A 13,663-nucleotide genomic window follows, 5' to 3' on the forward strand; every position below is an offset into this window, starting at 1 on the left:
TATATACATTTTACCTTTTATGATGACTTTTATGTGTATCTCAGAGCTGCTTTTAATTTCACAATTAATTTCATCTTATTTTAAAAATTTTACCTTGAATATGATTCACAATTATTATACATGTGCCTTCTAATTCTTTTGTGAACCACAGATATTGTTGATTTTTAAAATTCAACACTTTAGAAATAGAAGGGCCATTTGAAGCATATCCAACCTGGCCTTATCATTTTATAGATAACGGATCTGGAGCCCAAGGTCATAGAGTTAACCAGGATGTCTTGGGGTTTTTCACCATGGCGCTATAACACCAGTTAAGAGCATGGTATAGACCAAAGGCAAGTTTGAATACGACTTTGCCTTATCAGCTGTGTGACCAAGGCATGTTGCCCAACTTCTGTAAGCCTCAGTGTCCTCTTTGACAAAATATAGTAGTAATGTCCCAAGGAGTAACTGTGAAGATAAAATATATGTAAGTGATTAGCACAATGCCTGGGGAAGAGCTCAATGAATAGAATAATTTTCATTATTATTCCCCCTGAAATGTGTGGTTACTTCTGGAAAGGGTCACTCGGTCAGTTCAGTCACTCAATCATGTCAACTCTTTGTGACCCCATGGACTGCACCATGCCAGGCTTCCCTGTCCATCAGGGAAACTCCCGGAGCTTGCTCAAACTCATGTCCACTGAGTCAGTGATGCCATCCAACCATCTCATCCTCTGTCGTCTCCTTCTCCTGCCCTCAATCTTTCCCAGCATCAGGATCTTTTCTAATGAGTCAGCTCTTTGGATCAGGTGCCCAAAATATTGGAGCTTCATCTCAAGCATCAGTCCTTCCAAAGAATATTCAGGGTTGATTTCCTTTAGGATGGACTGGTTTGACCTCCTTGCAGTCCAAGGGACTCTCAAGAGTCTTCTCCAACACCACAGTTCAAAGGCATTAGTTCTTCAACACTCAGCCTTCTTTATGGTCCAACTCTCACATCCATACATGACTACTGGAAAAACCATAGCTTTAACTAGACAGACTTTGTTGGCAAAGTCATGTCTCTGCTTTTTAATATGCTATCTAGATTGGTCATAACTTTTCTTCCAAGTAGCAAGCGTCTTTTAATTTCATGGCTGCAAGTCACCATCTGCAGAAAATAAAGTCTGCCACTGTTTCCACTGTTTTCCCATCTATTTGCCAGGAAGTGATGGAACCAGTTGACATGATCTTCGTTTTCTGAATGCTGAGCTTTAAGCCAGCTTTTTCACTCTCCTCTTTCACTTTCATCAAGAGGCTCTTTGGTTCCTCTTCACTTTCTACAATAGGGGAGGTGTCATCTGCATATCTGAGGTTATTGATATTTCTCCTGGCAATCTTGATTCCTGCTTGTGCTTCATCCAACCTGGCATTTCACATCATGTACTTTGCATACAAGTTAAATAAGCAGGGTGATAGTATACAGCCTTTGGGTATTCTTTTCCCAATTTGGAACCAGTCCATTGCTCCATATCCTGTTCTAACTTGTTACTTATTGACCTGCATACATGTTTCTCAGGAGGCAGGTAAGGTGGTCTGTTCTTCCCATCTCTTGAAGAGTTTTCCACAGTTTGTTGTGATCCACACAGTCAAAGGCCTTAGTGTAGTCAATGAAGCAGAAGCAGATGTTTTTCTGAAATTCCCTTGCTTTCTCTACGATCCATCTAATATCGGCAATATGATCTCTGGTTCCTCTGCCTTTTCTAAATCCAGTTTGAACATCTGAAATTTCACGGTTCACATACTGTTGAAGCCTGGCTTCAGTCATGTGAGGACTTCCCTCATAGCTCCGTTGGTAAAGAATCCATCTGCAATGCAGGAGACCCTGGTTTGATTCCTGAGACAGGAAGATCTGCTGGAGAAGGGATAGACTACCTACTCCAATATTCTTGGGCTTCCCTTGTGGCTCAGCTGGTAAAAATCCACCTGCAATGCGGGAGACCTGGGTCTGATCCCTAGGTTGGGAAGATCCCCTGGAGAAGGGAAAGCCTACCCACTCCAGTATTGTGGCCTGGAGAATTCTATGGACTGTAATGGGGTTGCAAAGAGTTGGAAAAGTATGTATACCAAAACATTTTCTTAATGTTTCCTTAAATAACAGATGTTATAGTGTGGGCTTTTTGTTTTGTTTTGTTTTTAAAGCTGTTGTCTGGCATTCCCATTTCTTGAAGGTTGGTTCTCTAAGATGTGCTTCCTAAGACTCTCCCTGTCCATTCTCCCCTTCCCTTCAGTCTTTACTATCTCATCTGTATGCTCAAGTCTGAAGAACATTCCCCACCATTTTCCTTTACAACAACTTGCAAAATCTAGTCTCAGGAACGGTCCTTAGAAATTTGATAGGATTGGTATTTTAAGTGGTCAAAGCCACAGATATGTGTCTGTGGGGGTACTATCAACATCTAAGTTTATATAGTGTTTTAAAGTTACACAGCATTTTCTCATCCTTATCTCAAGAGTATTGCAGGGTGTGTAGCACAATGCTGCTTTGTCTCTGTATGAGGAGGCTGATACTGGGGGAGGTGCCAGTGGCAGGGTTCAACTGGGAAATACAGAGCCCTGATCAGAAAATATGAGTCACGGGGCCAAATTGTGACCCAGTATGTTTGTTATAAGAACAATTGATAAGAGGACATGTGGTAAGAACAAACTTCTTAAACAGTTTATGGTAATGATTATGTAATTTTTCTCCTCTGTTTGTATATACGAATACTTCCATTTGGGCCCATATAGTAGGAACAGCTAACCTTTCGGAAGTATTGGGAAGTTAAGCTTCAATCCTTCTCTCGGAGTTCTCATGCACTTCATAAAAATAGTATACATGACCCTTGTTAAAGACGTTAAGGCAGGCTTTACTACAAGGGGGCTACTACAATGGGATTTTGTAATAGGGGAGAGAGATCAGGCTCAACTCCCAATATGACAAGGAAAGGTGAGAATTCATAGCCAATGAGGAGGGTGGGGTTCAGTGGATAGAATATTACTAAGAGGAAGCATCGTGGTAAGGAGAGGATTCAGGATAAAGTCAGGACAAGGTGATGAGACATCACCTGGGGATGATGGAGAATGAGGAACCCAATCAGAGAGTGAAGATGGATATTCTGGCTACAGGCATTGAGCAAGATTCTTGCTAAAATTTGACCTTGCAGAGACCAACATGGACACTCAAAAGTCAATCCTAGTTGAACAGTTGTTTATTGGATATAGCAGTAGGATGATCATAGTCAATCTTGTATGTTAGACATTATGACTAAATGGATCTCTTCCAGTTAAATAGACTCAGCACAACGTGGGCCTGTACAAAATTCTGCAGCAGAAGGGGGAAGGTTGCCTAAGACTCTGGAGTTCCTAAAACTACACTGGAAGCTAGAAGGCAAGGGAACAGTGATTTTAAAATTCTGAAAAAAAAATTTTTTTTTCCAACCTAAAATTCTATAGCCAGCCAAGTTATCAATCAAGTATGAGAATAGGATCAAGATATTTTCCCATATGGAGAGTCTTACAAAATTTATCTCCCATGTGGTCTCTCAGTAAACTACTGTGTAATCATGTTCCACCAAGAAGAAGAGAAAGGCATGGGATCAAGAGATCTAGACTTGAAAACTGACATGAAGAGAATTGCCAGGATAAAGGGTAAAGAGGCATCTCAAGATGACACATCTAATATACACCAGGCACATGTAGCGACTGTTCCAGACTACAGCAAGTCAGAGAGCCCCAGGGGGTAATTCATCAGGAAGATGAAGCTGATAGCTACCTGATGCAATGAAATTATCAAGAAGAGATTTATACAACAGGCAGGGAGCTTATCGTTGAAATGAAAATAAACAGAAACTTTAAAATATTTTTTTAAAGATATTAATTTTAGAGAAAACACACAGGTTTCCCCAGTGGCTCAGTGGTAAAAAATCCGCCTGGCAAGACGGGAGCCATGGGTTCGATTCCTGGTTTGGGAATATCCCCTGGAAGGAAATGGCAACCCTCTCCAGTATTCTTGCCTGGGAAATCCCATGGACAGAGGAGCCCAGTGGGCTACAGTCCACGGGGTTTCAAAAGAGTCAGGCATTACTTAGAACTAAACAACAACATTATAATGTGAACACTCAATGTTGACCTATGCTGGGAGGATGTGATCATAGGAAGATGGAAAATGTGCTTATATGTGGTAGGAGTGAGGGGCTGTGAAAGAAAATGAAGTCAGTCATCCATATTGGCACTTCAGTCACTAGTGCATAAGACAGAAGTGTATTAATGAGACTCCGGGGGAAATAGCTAAATAATCAGCTTGGAGGGATGAGAGTGCTTGCCTCTGCCTAGAAGAAAGGGGAGGTGGATAGATCTCCTTCTCTGGTAGGAGAAGGCTGTTTGTCTGTCTTCTTTAAACCCATCACTACCTACTGCCTTGAGAGTGCCTTTGACAGCCACCCACATTGCTCCAGTCCTCCCTTCTGATTTCCCCCAAAGATTTGCACACCTATTCTTTTCTTTTTCCTTTTAAGGGCTTTAATGCTGACCACCACAGGGGAACAGATTGGGGAAACAGAGATAAAAGCAGGTGAATAGACAAAGGTTGCAGAATCTGGGAGGTTGTCTCAAGCCTGGAGCCTTGAGCCATATCTCCCAGCCCCACTTCCAAGACGGTAATGGGAAGTCTATTGGACTTTTGCTCTCAGGCAAAGTACATCATGCGAAACGCCGGGCTGGGTGAAGCACAAGCTGGAATCAAGATTGCCGGGAGAAATATCAATAACCTTAGACATGCAGATGACACCACCCTTATGGCAGAAAGCAAAGAACTAAAGAGCCTCCTGATGAAAGTGAGCTAGGAGAGTGAAAAAGTTGGCTTAAAACTCAACATTAGGAAAACTAAGGTCATGGCATCTGGTCCCATCACTCCATGGCAAATAGATGGGGAAACAGTGGAAACAGTGTCAGACTTCACTTTTTTGGGCTCCAAACTCACTGCAGATGGTGACTGCAGCCATGAAATTAAAAGACACTTGCTCCTTAGAAGAAAAGCTATGACCAACCTAGACAGCATATTAAAAAGCAGAGACATTACTTTGCCAACAAAGTCTGTCTAGGTAAAGCTATGGTTTTTCCCGTAGTCATGTATGGATGTGAGAGTTAGACTATAAAGAAAGTTGAGTGCTGAAGAATTGATGCTTTTGAACTATGGTGTTGGAGAAGACTCTTGAGAGTCCCTTGGACTGCAAGGAGATCCAACCAGTCCATCCTAAAGGAAATCAGTCCTGAATATTCATTGGAAGGACTGATGCTGAAGTTTAAACTCCAATATATGGCCACCTGATGAGAAGAACTGACTCATTGGAAAAGACCCTGATGCTGGGAAAAATTGAAGGTGGGAGGTGAAGGGGACAACAGAGGATGAGCTGGTTGGATGGCATCACCGACTCGATGGACATGAGTTTGAGTAAGCTCTGGAAGTTGGTAAGGGACAGGGAAGCCTGGCATGCTGCAGTCTATGGGATCACAAAGAATCGGACACAACTGACTGACTGAACTGAACTGAAAGATTCAAAGGGTGTGGGGCTCATGAAACATGCCCTGATACTTTTCTAAGAAAAAGTTTTAAATGGTTCTTATTTCTCCCAGTTATAAAGCAACACATGGACTCTAAAGAAAATTAATGGTAAATAAAAATACAAAGCATAAATCACCATAATTCCACAACCCAGAAACAATTATTAACATTTTTTTCTCATCATTTTTTTTTAACCATTGAGTAGGTAAACTTTATCAGCACACATACAATATTGGTACATACCTTTCATATATAATGTGTATCACCCAGAAATAACCTTTAACATTTCTTTGATTCCTTTTGCCATCTTTAACTAGATAAATGATTATCAGTATCCATAAGATGTATTTCTCTCATGGGCTTCCCTGGTGGCTCAGCAGTACAAGGAATCTGCCTGCAATGCAGAAGACCCAAGTTTGATCCCGGGGTTTGGAAAATCTCCTGGAGAAGGGCATGGCCACCTACTCAAGTATTCTTGCCTGGAGAATCCCATGGACGGAGGAGCCTAGTAGCCTACAGTCCATAAGGTCACAATGGGACATGACTAAAGTGACTTAGCAAGCACGCACAGACTTCCAGTGGCACATCTGGTGGCTTGTGCGATTTGTCATGGAGGCAAGGGCAAGGTGGCTGAAGACCTCTGGCAATGGGCATGGACTTTCTGCAGAACCTAGCAACAGATACAGAGCTCAGGCAGATCAGGGCCCAGCTGTAGGCAAGTCCATGGAAGAAAAGGACCCAGGCTGATTTGGGCAAGACTACATAGAAGCCAGGTCTGAATGTTCTTTGGGCAGAAATACTGGCTCCACACTTGAGACATTCCCAGGAAAATAAAAAGGGAGATATATCACTTGGAACCACTCCAGAAAAAGAAAATCCCAGGTAGAAATGAATAATTCTAGAAATAGAATTATTCCAGAATGGAATTAAGACCCAGAATTACACAGTCAATATTTCATTTCCTTTAGTGATTGCATTTAAACGTAATGCTTTCTTTTGAAATGAATGGTTACATAAATTCAGAACTGAGCACCTCAGTGGGAAGGCCCTTGGGGGATACACCCAAGACCCCTAAAGTCACACCAGGGAGGCAGCCATCCCTCTGCCAAGGGTTGTAGCTGCCTGCCCCACAATGGGCACTGCACTCTTCAGCTCTTATCAGGGAAGCTGTTTTTTTGCCTCTTATCATTCCCTTTGACTATTTAACATGATTTTAATCATTAACATATTCTGAAATCTTATTGCAATATCAGCATTTTTGTTTGCAGTCTAAAAAGTACATCATTAAATACTGTTATTGGATAACCTGCAATCAATCAAATCTACTAGACCTTTGATTCACAGGCTATCAGCTAGTTTTATAATTTCTAATGTCTCTAATGAGCCACTGTACTTGTTAGTCTCTAAACAGGAAGCCTATTTCAGGGAAATAATCTCAGGTGTATTCATGTCCCCACCTTAGTCTAAGACATTAGCATGGCTTTCTTTCTTAATTTTATTTCCCTGTTTCTCTGCATGTTTAATTAGGCTGCAGATTCTTTTAACTCTATCTTCTGATTTTGTTTTGTCTCTCACAGGGTTTACCAGAAGGCGAGGCCCACAAGCACCCTCAGTACTGAGATTCCAGTTGGAACATAGTACTGCATCATCTTCTCTGTCAACAGCACAGGTGTCCACATATTAGAGATGGAAGGACTTATCGATGTGACACACTTCAACTCCCTCATTTTACAGACGAGAACACTGGGTTTTAGAGAGGGTGAATGGCTTGTGCAGCTTCCCACAGCACAGAAGCCAGAACTAGAATTCAGGCCCCCAGCTTCCAAGATCAACGTTTTTCCATTATTATAGTGAACACCATCTCAATTTAAGGCAAGGAGCTTCCCCACCCAGAAGAGCCTTGCGTATGTAAGTCTCCATGGGGCGGCTCAGGGGTGGGGCCTCCTGGGTGTCCAGGCAGGTGGCTGCAAGGCCTCTCTACTGCAGCACCTGTCACTCCAGGGACTGATCCTGGAAAGGTTGGAGGGGTCCTGGATATCAGGGACTTGAGAAACAGACCAGACCAAACCTTAAACCTCTCTCAGTGCTTGGTGGGGGATTGGGGAAAATCTTGGCCTCAAAGATGATGACAGAAGAAGGAAGAGAGAGAAGGGAAATAATTTGACAAAGATGTAGGCTCTAAACCCCTCTCCTCAACAAAAAATGGGAGACCTTAAGCACTGGCATATCTCCTGTAAATGACTTGCAAAAGCAGCACTTTGGAAAGAGCATTTGATTTGATTTAGGCAAGAAGACTAGGTTAGGAAGGAATATTCTCTAGATACTCTCTGCTGCCGCTGCTGCTGCTACTGCTGCTAAGTCGATTCAGTCATGTCCGACTCTATGCGACCCCATAGACGACAGCCCACCAGGCTTCCCCGTCCCTGGGATTCTCCAGGCCAGAACACTGGAGTGGGTCACCATTTCCTTCTCCAATGCATGAGAGTGAAAAGTGAAAGTGAAGTCACTCAGTCGTGTCCGACTCTAGCGACCCCATGGACTGCAGCCTACCAGGCTCCTCTGTCCATGGGATTTTCCAGGCAAAAGTACTGGAGTGGGGTGCCATTGCCTTCTCCGCTAGACACTCTACAGGCAGCCTATCTTGAAAATAATCAGCTACCTTGTAACAGACTTCACTTGTAGTTTGATTCAGATAATTCATAAAGGAAAAAAGTTCTCATCAGAAATAAATTTTTTTTTCTGTTTCTTTAATTTTGTATCTATGTGAGATGATGGATGTTCATTAAATCTACTGTGCTAATCATTTCTTGATGTATGTAAGTCAATTCATTATGCTGCACACTTACACAGTGTGGTCTGTCAATTACATCTCAATGAAACTGGAAGGGAAAAAAGAATAAACAGTAATTTTTCCTCTCAAGTCATTTTCTCATAAGACAGGTTGGGCAGAAGCACATCATAGGGAAAGTTTTCCATTTTCCTCTGCATCTCCAAAACTGGGCACAGACTTGGCACAGATTAGGTCACAAGCGGACTTACAGTGAAGATTCCCTCACTTGCACTGTTCCTTCTGAAGTCCAGGGAGGAGTCCCCACAGCATGTTCACTAGCACAAGCCTTGTAGAATTTACAAAGGTAAAAGGTTTCAAGCATGGCCATCTGTAGCTATTTGTATTACTTTAATGAAGAACTCTGGCTAATGTAGATAGTAAATGTTGGCGCTGGGACTTGAACTTATGTGCTTACTTCTGATCCTGTGCTCCCCCTATCATGTCACACCAGCTTTCTAACTCATCTCAGGCTACAAGCCAAGCAAACCTTATTGCTACCCTGGGAGATAAAAGTCAGAATCCATGGAGAGGAGTTTTACCTACCTGATTCCTAAAAATACTTGCAGGAGAGTGCAGATGCCAGAGACGAAGAAAATGGTGCTGATGAGGTAACTCTGGGTCAGGGGATCATGCTGCAAACACAGGTCCTTAGCCAAGATGAGCGGTATTGCCACAAGCCCCCCTAGGGCCGTGAGGAAGTGCTGTAGGCAGAACAGAGAGAGGAGACAAACTTAGAGATGCTGTGGCTGCCTACTCCACCTAATCCTATTCCGTCTACTGGAGGCTCAATCTTTGGTCTCAGAGGAGATCCAGGCAAGTGGCAGGAACTAGGAAGCCCTGGCAGCAAGAAGCAGGGACACAACCAGAAGGTCTGGGGTTCAAAGGCAGGACCCCAGGGCTGAGAACTGCTGTTTTAGGTAAGAAACCAAGGTAGGGATGCAGTGTGGGAGGACATAAGAGGAACCAAGGAGGTGGCCTTAAGAATAGGAATGACAAGAGGCTCATTATTAAAATAAGGCACAAGGTGAGGGCAAGACCATTGACCAGGCCTGAGCACATTCTTCAAGACTGATTATATGTTAGGTCAAAAAACAGCATCAGCAAATTTAAGAAGACTGAAATCAAACCAACAATCTTTTCTGTCCACAATGGTCTGAAACTGGAAATCAATAAGAGGAAGGAAACTGGACACAAGCTGGTGGAAATTAAGAAACACACTCCTGAACAACCAATGGGTCAAAGAAGAAATCAAAAGAGAAATAAAAAGTAACTTAAGACAAATGAAAATGGAAATACAACATACCAAAACTAGTGGGATGCAGCAAAAGCAGTTCTAAAAGGACAGTTTATAACAATCTATGCCTGCATTAAGAAAGAAAAAAGGTCTTAAATAAACAACATTATTTCTCAAAGAACTAGAAAAGGAAGAACAAATTGAGTCTCAAGTTAGAAGACAGGGAAAAAATACAGATCAGAACAGGAATAAATGAAATGAAAAACAATAGGAAAAAATCAACAAAACGAGAGCTTTTTAAAGATAAACAAACCCTTAGGTAAACTCAGAAAAAAGGAGAGAGGACTCAAATAAAATGAGACATGATACGATAGGAATGCAAAGTACCATAAAACAATAGTACCATTACACACCAATAAATTGGATAACCTAGAAGAAATGGATAGATTACTAGAAAGACACAATTTACCAAGACTGAATCATGAAGAAATAGAAAACATGAACAGACCAATGACTAGTGAGGAGACTAAAACCATAATCAAAATTTCCCAACAAAGAAATGCCCAAGACCAGATGGTTTCACTGGCAAATTCTATCAAATATCTAAAGAAGAATTAACACCAAGCCTTCCCAAACTCCTCCAAAAATTGAAGAGGAGGGACCACTCCCAAACTCATTTTACAATCCAGTATAACCCTGATGGGGTTGTGGCTCAGATGGTAAGGAATCTGCCCACAATGCAGGAGACCCAGGTTTGATCCTTGGGTTGGGAGGATCCCCTGGAGAAGGAAATGGCAAGCGACTCCAGTATTCTTGCCTGGAAAATCCCATGGACAGAGGAGCCTAGCAGGTTACAGTCCATGGGGTTGCAAGGAGTCAGACACAACTGAGCGACTTTCACATAACCCTGATACCACAGCAAGATAAAGATCCTACGAAGAAAGAAAATTACAGAAAATTATCCCTCATGGATATAGATGCAAAACTGCTCAATGAAATCCTAGAAAACAGCATTCTACAGTACATTAAAAGGGCCATATGCCATGATTAAGTAGGATTTTTGTCCCTGGAATGTTAAATATATACAAATCAGTAAATATGATACACCATATTAATAAAATGAAAAATAAAAATCCTATCACCCCAATGGATGCAGAAAAAAACATTTGACAAAATTCAACACCCTTTCATAATGAAGTATCTACATTATCCATTTTATTGGCTCACAATAATATTTTTAAAAATAGTAATCCATTTGCTTCTCTTCTTTTGTGGAAAAGCACCAGGAAGCAAACAAAAAAGTATATCCCATCCCTGATATTCCACATTGAACATTTTGGGATGAAAATGAAAATGAGTCCATCTATGAGATTAAAGATTCAAGCTACAAAAAGTTACAAAACAAATAGTGAAATTTGAAAGCTACTTTCCTTTTTCTAGTTCTTCAGTTCAGTTCAGTTCAGTCACTCAGTCGTGTCCGACTCTTGCAACCCCATTAATCGCAGCATGCCAGGCCTCCTTGTCCATCACCAACTCCCGGAGTTCATCCAAACTCACGTCCACTGAGTCAGTGATGCCATCCAGCCATCTCATCCTCTGTCATCCCCTTCTCCTCCTGCCCCCAATCCCTCCCAGTATCAGGGTCTTTTCCAATGAGTTAACTCTTCACATGAGGTGGCCAAAGTACTGGAGTTTCAGCTTTAGCATCAGTCCTTCCAAAGAACACGCAGGGCTGATCTCCTTTAGAATGGACTGGTTGGATCTCCTTGCAGCCCAAGGGACTATCAGGAGTCTTCTCCAACACCACAGTTCAAAAGCCAAGGTTAAATACCTCTATTAGTTTCTTATGATTCCTTCAAAACATGCAAAAATTACTACATATACTTATTTCTGCTGTTCTATCTCTATTTTTGTTTGTTAGTCTTTAACATAAAAAAAGATCACACTATACACAGTTATTTACTTGACATTTTTCACTTAATCTATGCTGGTGATTATTTTTTAACTGCAAGGTAAATATATCTTTCTCTTTCTAACAGCTACATTAAAAAATTATTTTTTAGAATATGCCACAGTTCTCTAAGATGGATATTTTGGGGGTGTTTCTGGGTTTTGTTTCTTGTTGTGATTTTATGATTAATTAATAGAATATCTTTGTACTTATCTTAACAAGTCTTGCCAGCATATCTAGAGAGAAATTCTTAAAAAAATTTTTTTTTAATTTGGCCATGTCACGCAATTTGTGGGAACTTAGTTCCCCCACCAGGAATTGAACCCATGCCTTGGCAGTGAAATGATGGACTCCTAACCACTGGACCCCTGGGTATATATCTACAGGGAAATTCTTAAGCATTAGGGCCTGGGTTAAATAACATGTGTTTTACCAGTTAATAGAAAAGTTGCACCAGATAACATTCCAACAAGTATTTGACAATGCTTGTTTTCCAATATTCCCCAAGCACTGGTTATCAAACATATAAGTTGTTTCCAAACAAATTATAATTGATAACTTGAAACAAACAAACAAAAAAAAAAACTCACAATGGCCCAGTTGGTGTCCTTGATGTGACCTAGTAGCTTAGTATGGGGAAGAATCTTCCCCTAAATCCCTGCCCCCATCCTCAAACTCCTTGGGAGAAAATAGAAAAAAAAGAGAAAAGAGAGCCTTGAGTCCCCTAAAGGTCAAAGGCATGGAAACCAAGAACATGAGCAACTGAAGTTAGATCTTGACTAATTTGACCCGTGTGTGTCGATGTGCCTTTTGAGACAGAGCCTCCTTGTACCCAATGCTTCTGTGTGGCATTACCTGGATCCCCAAGAAGATGCAGAGATACCATGGTGGGATATCCAGGATGCCATAAGCCATGTGGCTGCTGCTGGGACTCTTGAGCTGGCCATCCTTCTTGCTGCCTTGGTCACCTTCATGGGAGCTGATCACACCATCACACCTCTGCTGGGAAAAAGACAAAAATACGTTTGAGCATTTCAAGAGGAATCAAGTGCATTTTGATGCCAAAAGCTTGGCCTCTATGTACCATTGTCAAATCAAATTTTGGAGACAGAGTTTTGGATGAAATAGAAAAGAATAGCTTATTGGTTTGCCAGGCAAAGGGGAACACAGTGGCTCCTGCCCTCGAAAACTGTGTATCTCCAACCAGAGGGATTTGGTGAGAAATTTTATAGCAATGGCTCAAGCTTGGGGCTGCTAATAAGATTAGGCCGTTTATAGTTCAGTTCAGTCACTCAGTTGTGTCTGACTCTGTGACCCCTGGACTGCAGCATGCCAGGCCTCGCTGTCCATCACCAACTCCTGGAGCTTAATCAAACTCAATTCCACTGAGTCAGTGATGCCATCCAACCATCTCATCCTCTGTCATCCCCTTCGCCTCCCACCTTCAATCTTTCCCAGCATCAGGGTCTTTTCAAATGACTCAGTTCTTCCCATTAGGTGGCCAAAGTATTGGCATTTCAGCTTCAGCATCAGTCCTTCCAATGAATACTCAGGGCTGATTTCCTTTAGGATGGACACGCTGGATCTCCTTGCAGCCCAAGAGACTCTCAAGTGTCTTCTCCAACACCACATTTCAAAAGCATCAATTCTTCAGTGCCCAGCTTTCTTTTTAGTCCAACTCTCACATCCATACATGACCACTGGAAAAACCATAGCTTTAACTAGACGGACCTTTGTTGGCAAAGTAAAGTCTCTGCTTTTTAATATGCTGTTTAGGTTGATCATAGCTTTTCTTCAAAGGATCAAGTGTCTTTTAATTTCATGGCTGCAGACACCATCTACAGTGACCTTGGAGCCCCCCAAAATAAAGTCAGCCACTGTTTCCATTGCTCCCCCATCTATTTGCCATGAAGTGATGGGACCAGCAGAGAAGGCAATGGCACCCCACTCCAGTACTCTTGCCTGGAAAATCCCATGGACGGAGGAGCCTGGTGGGCTGCAGTCCATGGGATCGCTAGGAGTCGGACACGACTGAGTGACTTCACTTTCACTTTTCACTTTCATGCATTGGAGAAGGAAATGGCA

The 13,663-nt window shown here is 41.9% G+C and overlaps 1 protein-coding gene across 10 annotated transcripts in view; it reads right to left on the bottom strand.

Moving 5' to 3' along the window:
• The window catches only part of LOC109557664 (solute carrier family 23 member 1-like), a 263,748-nt gene that overhangs the window by 232,637 nt on the left and 17,448 nt on the right, over nt 1–13,663 (bottom strand). For 5 of the 10 annotated variants that reach the window (XM_070788189.1, XM_070788186.1, XM_070788187.1 and 2 more), the window contains exons 4-5: nt 12,434–12,580; nt 8,937–9,094 (exon numbers count right to left, since the gene is read on the bottom strand). In XM_070788189.1, the coding sequence (XP_070644290.1) occupies nt 8,937–9,094; nt 12,434–12,580 (305 nt within the window). Of the gene's footprint in view, nt 1–5,806; nt 5,958–8,936; nt 9,095–12,433; nt 12,581–13,663 lie in introns of those variants that run through there. The other 5 variants (XM_070788192.1, XM_070788191.1, XM_070788188.1 and 2 more) reach the window with 4 other exon arrangements.

This window comes from Bos indicus, chromosome 4, assembly GCF_029378745.1.
Source record: "Bos indicus isolate NIAB-ARS_2022 breed Sahiwal x Tharparkar chromosome 4, NIAB-ARS_B.indTharparkar_mat_pri_1.0, whole genome shotgun sequence".
Taxonomy (NCBI): domain Eukaryota; kingdom Metazoa; phylum Chordata; class Mammalia; order Artiodactyla; family Bovidae; genus Bos; species Bos indicus.